At 34.1% G+C, this 11,435-nt stretch overlaps 1 protein-coding gene and 1 long non-coding RNA gene across 5 annotated transcripts in view; one reads left to right on the top strand and one right to left on the bottom strand.

Moving 5' to 3' along the window:
• Positions 1–784: 784 nt before the first annotated feature.
• LOC111087820 overlaps positions 785–11,435 on the top strand; it is a 16,308-nt gene continuing 5,657 nt past the window's right edge. The window contains exon 1 of the long non-coding RNA XR_002612455.1: positions 785–933. This is a non-coding gene — a long non-coding RNA (uncharacterized LOC111087820). The remainder of the gene's footprint in view (positions 934–11,435) is intronic.
• LOC106467658 (ETS domain-containing protein Elk-3-like) overlaps positions 1,693–11,435 on the bottom strand; it is a 38,721-nt gene continuing 28,978 nt past the window's right edge. For 3 of the 4 annotated variants that reach the window (XM_022395856.1, XM_022395855.1, XM_013928029.2), the window contains one exon: positions 1,693–4,166. In XM_022395856.1, coding sequence (XP_022251564.1) covers positions 3,037–4,166 — 1,130 coding nt within the window. In that variant the 3' untranslated portion in view covers positions 1,693–3,036. Of the gene's footprint in view, positions 4,167–4,586; positions 4,654–11,435 lie in introns of those variants that run through there. The other variant, XM_022395857.1, reaches the window with a different exon arrangement.

The following is an 11,435-nucleotide window of genomic DNA, read 5'->3' as shown; positions in this document are numbered from 1 at the left end:
GTATATATATATATATATATATATATATATATACATGAATTAATAAAACAACCTGTAATACTGTGTTCCAAGTACTCTGTATCCGCGTATCACTGTCACTAATCTGTAATGAAGAATTGAGAAGAGGTCTTTTCTTAGAGGCTTTAAATAAGCATGTGAGTATTAAAAACACAGTACCTTCATTAAACCTAACAAGATAACTATAAGGTGACTAAAGATTGCCACAGAGGGTTCAGTAAGTTATATTTAAATGATTTTGAATATGCATATCAGCGTCTCCTGATAAACACAGTTGGTGTTTTGTAGGTGGCGTGATGCCTCCGAAAAATATTCGCTTTCGAGAAGGGTATGTAATAGTCCTTACCGACGCAAAATATTTATACACTCAGATCGTAAAGATGTGTTCAAATCGTATTCATACACTCAGATCGTAAAGATGTGTTCAAATCGTATTTGAATATGATTTGAACACATCTTTACGATCAGTGTGTCTGAATATGATTTGAACATATATTGACGATCTGAGTGTATAAATACGATTTGAACACATATTGACGATCTGAGTGTATGAATACGATTTGAACACATATTGACGATCTGAGTGTATGAATATGATTTGAACACATCTTTACGATCAGTGTGTATGAATATGATTTGAACACATATTTACGATCTGAGTATTTGAATACGATTTGAACACATATTGACGATCTGAGTGTATGCTTTACGATCTGAGTGTATGAATACGATTTGAACACATCTTTACGATCTGAGTGTATGTTTTGGATGGTCCTGGTGGCCTGTTTTAATCCATATTCCTTTGATTTCTAAATCCATTAACTACAATGGATTATCCCAATCTTGGATATTTTAAATTTCCGATTTGAACACACCTTAACGATCTGAGTGTATGAATATGATTTGAACACATTTGTTTCCACTGCAAAGGGTTTCGTCGTAAGATTGTCATGTCTAAAGCATACCACTGTTCCTTGCTTGCTTTCAATATGCCGTCTAGTGTACGAGGACGACGATTTCCCAGCCCCACTTTAACATTCCGAACGCAAAGAAATCTTTAGACCCTGACGATTTGACTGGCATGGAGTAACATGAATAATCGTTTCATTTTATAGTTGCTTGAGTTATATGACGACTTAACTGATATGTCGAGCAAATAACTTGTGTCGCTTCTCCAAAGCCTTCTTTATTATGATGCGTGCTGTTGTCTGAGCTACGTGGACGACTTTTGTCATTGCCTTTGTGTTCGTAGATTTTCACCTGCTGCAAGGCTATTGTCAAGACCATGAACAGACGTAGTGAAATGGATTGTAACGACGTGTTGAACCTCCAAAATCGTTTAAATATAACGTACTCAACCTTTGTTAATTATTTTGTTAAAAAAATCAAAACGAAATTTTCGTCTATTCTTTAAATTCGTGTACATAATAATTTGAAAATATTTAATATAGAAGGTACAGGTGAAATTTTCTTCAATCATGAAAGATAGCGTTAGACAAGTAAACTACTCAATACATAATTTCTTCAAGTGATTTAAAACTAAAGTAATAAATAGCATCAGCCAGCTCTTATCAAGAGCTAGTATAATTTAATTACCCCTTAACTAGCTGTAAATATAAGTTGAAAATGAGTTGCCATTGAAACGTAGAAATATTAGTGAATCTAAAATCGACATATTTTGTTTTTCTTTAAAGCGTTGTTTGTTTGTTTCACTGTTTGTTAATAATCGTTGGGGATGATGAAACGACTTCGGTATGTAATGGTTTATGAATAGGCTTAAAATTTATATTTAGAATAAGCAATTTATTCGCAATGTTAAATCGAAAAAAAAAATTTTTCCCGCTTGAACAGATTTTTATTTTATCATTTTCTTGAAAAAAAGACCTAATATTTTGTCTAATGTTGATATATGTTTTGAAAATCCAATTAGAAACCTACAAAATATGAATTATAGCCCAACGTTTCGGTGTATCTCAGTAGTTCAACAAACAACGTCTAACGTGAAAACGTGTCTTGTTTACGTGGTAAGCGACACGTAAATAAATAGTAATAAAAAAATAGAGAAATTCTCTATAAATGGTTCCGCTTAATTATAAAGAATGGTATTATCGGGTATATTTCATCCATTATCACATACACTTCAGCTACAGTTTAAAATAACAATTTTATACAATTAACCAATGAACTCCGGGTCTTCTAAAATCTTCCCTATTCCCTCTGTCTCGCTCTATATTTATATATACCTTCAATATACAAAAAGCCATTTTATCTATATATATATACAAAACGTAATATTACATACGAAACGAAACGTCATATATTCTTAAAAATCCGTTCATATTACAAAATCTAGTCACCTATATATATATGCCATTACATATTTAATCAAGTTTGCGTCTTATAGTTCAGAATGAGCATATAAAGGTATAAAACACTTAAAATATAAGGCTGGCACAAATTCGTGCCTTTGTCCAAATGTACACAGTTATAAGCATGTAAAGTATTTTAGACATACGTTTACTTCCTTTGATAAGAATATATATAATGTATTCAGCTAGAGTCAACCTAGCTTTCGTTCTGGAAACATAAATAGTAGAGTAAAAACAAACCTACACTCTTTAATGCTCATTCTGTGTGTCTGAAAAGCAACAACCTTAGAATATATTCTTTACTATAAACTACAAAGTAAGGCTACAGACATACAGTTTAAACATACAACTCGTATCGCTGTAGCGTTCCGGATAGAAACTGTATCACATTTGTTCAGTACCAGTGCATCATAAAGGCACACTGAAACGTAATCACAGTATTGATAATTGGGGTAACTTTGTCCAAAAGAGAAGCTTATATATTTCACACATTTTACCCGATTATTACTTTGTGCTATAAGAGGAAGGGAGACTAGGTTATGTCGTTTACTGCTATGTCGGTTACTGCGTTTCACTTACAATAGCTATCCCACTAAAATTTGTTGTTTCACGAAGAGTTCCCGGCCCGCAGTTTAATTAAAATAACTGGTCATTGTAAAACAGATATAGATTTAGTCGGGGAAAAAAGTAGTTTGGGATCAAACAGTGGATTCGGGTGTGCAACGAATGGACTCAGTGATGGAAAGGCAGCGATACCAAAGCTGGAATGAGGAGGAGGAAACTGGAAATGAGCCGGCGTTCCACTGGAGTAATGAGGACTGGATAGCGATAGAGGACTTATAGGAGCCCAGAATGGTAATGGCATGATCGGTGTTTTGATGTCAGAGAAAAATGGGCTGGCTAAAGTTACAACTGGAGTCTGAAGTGCAGAAAACCCGCCTGACATCGGCCTAGGGCTGGTAGGGATGGGGAAAATCGGCGAAAGTTTCAGTTTTGATTTTTTTAATAAGACGACACTCTCCTCAACTGAAGACGATGTAGAACTCGATGAAGAAAGAGCAGGAGAAGAACTTGAGTCGCGATGAGCTTCGGTTTTTTGTTTCTTTGCAGGAGAAAGAGAAGACGAATTGGATTTGGAGCTGACAGAATAATTTCTCGCTGAATGACCCGTAGGATCATCGTTGTCCAATCGTCTTTTCTCTGGATTATCGTTGTCCAATCGTCTTTTCTCTTCACGTTCGCCTGTTTCCGAAGCACACAAAACTGACATATTCCTATTACAGAGGCTAGCAGTGACATTTTCAGTTTCGCGTGAAACTGGGACCCTTCTTTCAATGTCTTCTCTGAGATCTAGAGGAGCTGTCTGATACACCTTTTCATTCTTATTGTGATAAGTATTAGGAAGGGTTGAAGCTGCTTTGGAAGAAGTGTTGTGAAAAATGATGCCTTTAGTCTTGTTGATACTTTCCATTTTCACGTGGAACGGTATTTTGTTTTCTGTTTTTACAATTTCCGGAAACGATACGAAACGGTACACGAATTTTTGTCCCAAAACCTTTTTAATGATGTTCTTGTCGTAATAATACCTAAGAGCCCGACTAAGTTTGTCGTAGTTCATGTTGTTCTTGTTCTTCCTTAGTCCCCAAAGACGAGCCACTTCTTCAGCATTCACCAGCTTGAATTCGCCATCGTTGTTCATCCATGTGATGATGTGGTTGTAACGGTTACTAAGCAACAACTCCAACAAGAACTGCCAAAGTGTAACGTTGGTTTCCATTCCTGTATGAAAGATTAAAAATGTAATCAGTTAAAAGAAGTAACCACGTAATACTACAAGTTTTGATAAGACTGAACACCAGAAATGATAATATATAAAGAAGCGACTTCTCTGCTAAGAACCAAAAGCTCTACATCTAATTAATTTCATTTTAAGCTCTACATCTCATTAATTTCCCTTTAAGCTCTACATCTAATTAATTTCATTTTAAGCTCTACATCTAATTAATTTCATTTTAAGCTCTACATCTCATTAATTTCATTTTAAGCTCTACATCTCATTAATATCATTTTAAGCTCTACAGCTCATTAATATCATTTTAAGCTCTACATCTCATTAATATCATTTTAAGCTCTACATCTCATTAATTTCCTTTTAAATTCTGGCTCTAATTCTATAACGAAATTTACGAATTCACATACTTTTACAGATTGCCGTAAGAGAAGATGTTCCTTTTACAACTGCAATTATTCAGCACACCACTCCAAGTCTCTAACGAACTTTCCGTAAATCACGATTTAATCAATATATATAAAAAAAAACCTACATAACCCTAGAAAACAGCAATTTATAACATCCTTCCCGTACTAAAGCGGGTTCTATGAGTAAAGAACTGTGTGGTTATTGGATGAAACACTGAACCGGAAACTAGTCACTGATTCGAGTGTAATGAGGCAAAAAGGAAATGACGTAAATGAAATCATAGATATTACAATTACATCGTTACATTCAAACCTTTCAATAGGTCAGATGTTGGTAGACCGCATAATTCCGAGACTTCGAACCAAACTAGTAACAGAATGTTAATTGCTAATGTCACTTACTTTAATCTATTTAGTTTTGCCGCTAGAATTGAGTTTTTCGTGTACATAGTACATACATTTTCTCCAGTGCACTTCCCATGATAAACCAAAGAATGTAATGACGATTGAGAGTTTAATAATTTCGTATTACTTCCCTCTTCAATTTTTAAATTCCTTCCCGTCTCTCTACCCCCCCCCCCCTCTCGCTTCACCGTTACGAGCTTTCAACAGACAGGATATCCGGTTTTATCAATATGGAATAGAAAGCGGAACTCCAATAAATAGAATCCGTGTCTTTAAATAATGAAACTATTAGTAAATAAATAAAGCCGAAAAACACCTTCCTGTAACAGGTAACAAATTTAGTTCTGCCCGGGTTTTTCCAAACGTACAGTAGCACAGTTTGTGCTTTTTTCCTCTGTACCCTTGTTCTGACTAAGTGTGCATATCCAAGATCTTTTGACAATTTGAAAAAAAAAACTAAAACCTTAGGAAAACTAATACGTATATCACTAATATTATATGCTCTCCCCTCAATGGCACAGCTAGAATAGGGTTTCGATACCCGTGGTGGGCAGAGCACAGATAGCCCATTGTGTAACTTTGTGCTTAACTTCAAACAAACATTTGAAAAACTCTTTCTGACTCGTTGAGGTTTACTTCTGTTTTGGTTAATACATATTTACTTTTGTATATATTTGTATATGACACGCTGGGGGGGAGGGGGTAATATACTATTATATAATTTTGAAACTTACTAGAGATACTTTAGCTAAATTTACTTTACACAGTACATAAAATTTCACTGCTTTGAGGGAGAAAGCGACTGAACCAATAACTGTAAGGTTTGAAGACAGCTTGAATAGGTAATGAAGAAACTTTATTATATACCAGTTTAACACAGTAAGAAGTGTACAACGTTTCGATAAGGTTTTTGTCATCGTCTGGTTACTATGTTCAACTTGTAATATTTATATAAATATTTTTATTATTATTCATTCAAGCCGTCTTCAAACTTTATCTTAATGTGGGTTTCTAGTCATCAAATTTGAAACTAATGCCTATTTTTCTCAGGAAAAATAATCAGACATGAAAAAAACTAATAGATATTTGTCCATTGGAAATCATCAGCACCTCCAGTGGTATGTCTGAGGATTTACAATGCTAGAATCCGGGTTTTGATACCCGTGGTGGGCAGAGCACAGATAGCCCATTGTGTAACTTTGTGATTAACTTCAAACAAACAAATCCCAGCTCCCCAGTGGCACAGCGGTATCTCTGTGGACTTACAATGCTAGAATCCGTGTTTTGATACCCGCGGTGGGCAGAGCACAGATAGCCCATTGTGTAGCTTTGTGCTTAACTTCAAACAAACAAACAGAAATCATCAACTAGAGATGATTCAAAACTTATGAACGGATTTCGATTCTTTTGGTCATCAAAAAAATTTACAATTTTTTTTTTGTTTTTTGTGACAGCTTAACCAGGTTACACAGTTCGTGTGATGATATTTTCAATTATACCACATTAAAGCGTTATGATTACATTAGAAATTAAGAATGAGCTCTTCAAATAACGCCTGGCGGTTAGGGCGTTCGACTCGCAATCTATCGGTCGCAGGTTCGAATCCCACTATCGAACATACTCGTCCTTTTAGCCGTGTGGGCGTTATAATATTGGAGTCAATTCCACTAAAGAGTAGCCCAAGAGTTGGCGGTGGGTGGTGTTGACCAGTTGCCTTCCATCTGGTCTATTCCTTCTTTGTTAGAAATAGCTAGGGCGGGTAACCCTCTTGTAGTTGTGCGTGAAATTCAACAATAAGAAAAACACAAACAACAAAGAAAACCGGCTTTCAAACCTCGAATATATATATGCTGGTTTCTAATACTGTTTATTACAGCTGTACTACATTCAAACATAATTCTACAGACTCGTTCGGCCAAATTCACTAACACGGGTGTATTTTCAGCGATCCACACGACAAACACGAAAACTGAATTTATTATTAGACTATCCATAGAATCAGGTATGTACAATATCATTTCATGACCAACGAGTATGTGACTTTTCTAAAATGCTGTATTAAAAGGAACGGATAAACTGGTGTCATCATCATCAGATATATTACTTGAGGTCTTAAAAAAACAAAAAAAAAAACAGTCGAAGCAAAACTTGGAGATTATACTAAAACTAGATGTACTTCCGCAGGGTACCCGTACTAAAACTAGATGTACTTCCGCATGGTCCCCGTACTAAAACTAGATGTACTTCCGCAGGGTCCCCGAAAGTATTCTGTTTTTCAAGAGTAAGTAAAACTATAATTAAGAGTAACAAATATTTTTATTTCTTGTTTTTGAAGCTCGTGTGTCATGCTTTAGCCTATACAATGAACACGTTTTACTGATGTTACGTCAAGTGTCCCTTACGTGACGTCATTTTAGTGTCTACTGACTGACTAACTGACAGACAACACACTGCTATATAGTTGTGCGAGTGGTTAAAACAGGTGACCGCTCCAGGCGGCCCCCTTTTGGGGAAATTAACAACATACGTTGTCGAAACATTGACAGGAAAAACCAGTGATACAAGTTATTTCCATTTTCTTCCGATAGGTGCTCAACTTTAACAGGATTGATACCCCACCTGTATTACGACGTTTGTTTACAAACTTGTACCCATAATTCTCTGTTCCGTTAACAAGAACTCCGGAATATGAAAACAAAAGCTTGGTTATAAATCAATTAAGATGTTCCTAAAACTTTCTGCTGTCAAGGCTTTGCAGCTACACGCAGCAACCAGAGTCAAGTACTTAACTTTGTGACTGATAACAAAGTTAATTAGAAAAATAATTAATATAAATAAATAATGTATGTTAAAAATTAATAAATATATTTAACATGTTGTGTAGTATATTCTAATGTAAAAATTTCAATTAATAAATTACTTAAATAAATTTAATAATAATTATAATTCATGTGCTTAATATGGTTTACACCATAACAATAGTTGTTGATGAAAAATTATGATATATATTAGTGCATAGATCACTACTATATCTTTTGTATTCCAGCCGGCCTGATGAGCCCTGGTATTGACCGAAAGGCCTCGTCGGTACGAGATCTGTCAGATGTAGTACGATTGACATATTATAGTATATTCTCATTTACTTTCACTCATGGAGTCTTATAATTAATAATAACAATAATACTGTCATAGACTGTTTAAAATATATTCATTTTGAAGCTTATAAAGTTATTACTAATAACTTCCGATTAGAGCAAGCTATGTACTTAGAGAGAAATCTGGCAATCGATATAGCTAATTAAACATGCTCTTTTTTTTCTTTTTTTTTGGAGGGGGCAGCAATTCAACACCACCCGTCGCCAACTGTTGGGCTACTCCTTTTCCAGCGAAAAGTAAGATTAACCGTCACATTATAACGCTCCCACGAACCCCCGACCCCAGTATAAATTTGCGCTAAACAAAACAAAACATTATAGAATTTGACACTAACAGCGCATTAATGCCATCTTTTGGCGTCATGCAAATTTCATCCGCTTTTTTTTCAGTTAAGGTGTTTCTGAAAAACTTGTTTACAATGACGAAAACAAACTTACCTATAAGGTTTCAATATATTTACATACATACATATACTGCTAACCCAAGCCTTTTAGCCTGGATGATTCCGGTCGGCGAGGTATTGTTGGGATTATGACCGAAAATGCCGTTAGCAGCAAGGGTACCCAACTGATGATGATAGAATGATTCTAGTTGTTATATGTTTTCATTTTCTAATTAATCTAGATTACTATACAGGTTTTTTCCCCCCCATTAACTTACGAGTTGATTTTTATGGAGTTTTAGTTCTAATCTAGATAGTTAGACTACTTTTGATCAGAATTCCTTCACTTATGTTAGCAATAAGATTTTGCCCTAGACACCGGAGGCCATATTTCCAAGAACATGGTTTTACTAATCATCTTGAGTTTGTAATAAGAAATCGAACTCCCTATCTTGTTCTATTGGAGTTGTAACAAAACTCGGTCTTACTTAGGTGAGCAGTATACCATGAAGCAAATCAAATGCTTACGTAACAAACAGCGTAATTTATTGCTTCCTACAATCACCATAACTACTTGTTGCAACTCAAGCTCGTTACTATCACGTGACTAATGACGTCATAAGTTTCACAAAAATCCCTTTACGTTCATAGAAGACAATATTAAAAACGTCATAAATTTATTGATGTTTCGAACCTACGCTTCTGTGACGCCATCACAAATAATGAAAACGTTTGTTTAGCAATATTCTAATCCTAAACTTTGTTCGAATAAATAAATAATATAAAAAAAATAGGTAAGAAACTTACACAAGTATGGCGTTGTTCTGATACGGTAAATAGAACTTAATAGTTTATTAAGTTGTGCGGATTAATGTACACACAATTTATTAAGGTTGTAACGGATAACGTTAGCCCCATTTCAAGTAAACGACCCTAATATTGTAAATCAGAATTCAATAAACGATTTATTAACTTCGGTTACCCATTTACCTAGAATCTTGAGATACTCAGGCCTTATACTCAGCTTATTAGAAATGAATAAAAAAAACATATAACCCGAGCGCTTTCGAAAGGTGGATCTTTCTTCTTCAGAGGAATGGTCTGAGAATGAGATTAGCTTATTATGTGTCCTTGCTACTTTTAAATAATAGTGTATAATCGAAGTTCTTAATATTGATTAATTATTACTTATCCTAGAGTAATCTTTACTTATATTTAGAATAATCTGTACTTATCTTTAGAGTAATCTGTACTTACTTTTAGAGTAATAGTGTGTAATCAAAGTTTTAGAATATTGATTAAATATTACTTATTTTTAGAGTAATACTGTGTAATCAAAGTTCTAGAATATTGGTTAATTATTATATTTAATCAATATTCTAGAACTTTGATTACACAGTATTACTCTAAAGATAATTACAGGTTACTCTAAAGATAAGTAATATTTAACCAATATTCTAGAACTTTGATTACACACTATTACTCTAAAGATAAGTACAGATTACTCTAAAGACAAGTAATATTTCATCAATATTCTAGAACTTTGATTACCCACTATTACTCTAAAGGTAAGTACAGATTACTCTAAAGATAAGTACAGATTACTCTAAAGACAAGTAATATTTAATCAATATTCTAGAACTTTGATTACCCACTATTACTCTAAAGGTAAGTACAGATTACTCTAAAGATAAGTACAGGTTACTCTAAAGATAAGTAAAGATTACTCTAAAATAAGTTACTTATCTTTAGAGTAATCTGTACTTATCTTTAGAGTAATACTGTGTAATCAAAGTTCTAGAATATTGATTAAATATTACTTATCATTAGAGTAATCTGTACTTATCTTTAGAGTAATAGTGTGTAATGAAGGTTCAAGAATATTGATTAACTTCTTACCTATCCTTGCTAGTTTTGAATAATAATATATAATACCATCCTCCAAACCTTCCAATTGCTCCGCGACTTTCATGTCTGTTGATAGGTGGCACTACTATCTCGAAATGGGCGAGATTCTAACAGTCGATCTACTGTTCTTAATTTAACTTTGAAATTTGAAATATATTTTTAATGAAAGTTCACAAGAAAAATAAAAAAATTGAAGACTAATGAGCACTTAGCCTTTTATTCCAAACCCAATAATATACGTTTCTTTGTCAGAACGTGAGAAAGTAAAAGGTTAGAATATTTAACGGACGTGGCCTGAAGCCATAAATATATATATACACTACAACGTTTCATGCGGAAAATTTACATTATTTGTTGAAGTTTACATTCGCTAAACAAATAATGAAAACGTTTGTTCAGCAAACATTATCTGCCTACAAGTTTGTTCGCACGATTTATACAATCAAAAAAAGGGTAAAGATTCCAGAGCGAAAAAGGTCCAACAAAGAATCCCAAATTGTCCCTAAACAGTTGTCCCACGTTGGGAAAGCGGTGGGCTTACGGAGTTACAACGCTAAAATGCAGAGTTCGAGTCCGCGCGGTGGACACAGCAGATAGCCCAATGTGGCTTTGTTCTAAAACAAGCAAACAAACAAACCCTAAACAATTTCATACGAAGTGATTACAGCTTAAAATATGCGTTTATCTTTCTTTATCATTAATAAAGAGTTTCTAAGTTTGATTGTTTAATTGCAAAGTTGCACAATAAGCTATCTGCGCTGTACACGTTGAAGGGATCAAACCATTAATTATGTTTTAAGATAAAGACTAAACTGATCTTTCCTTACAAACTGGCATCACGAACAGGTTTACGACAGTTATAAAAAATAACTGAATCTCAAGAATTGTAAAAAACAAAAAACAGAGACACTAATAATTCGTTGCATTATCGTGTGTTGTTGTTGTTTTTTCTTTTTTTTTTTTAGATTAAGCATCTTTCAAGCCTTTAGAAGAGAGGT

Source organism: Limulus polyphemus, unplaced genomic scaffold, assembly GCF_000517525.1.
Source record: "Limulus polyphemus unplaced genomic scaffold, Limulus_polyphemus-2.1.2 Scaffold2695, whole genome shotgun sequence".
Taxonomy (NCBI): Eukaryota; Metazoa; Arthropoda; class Merostomata; order Xiphosura; family Limulidae; genus Limulus; species Limulus polyphemus.
The sequence above is the reverse complement of the archived record's forward strand: the minus strand, read 5'-3'. Positions and strand labels throughout refer to the sequence as shown.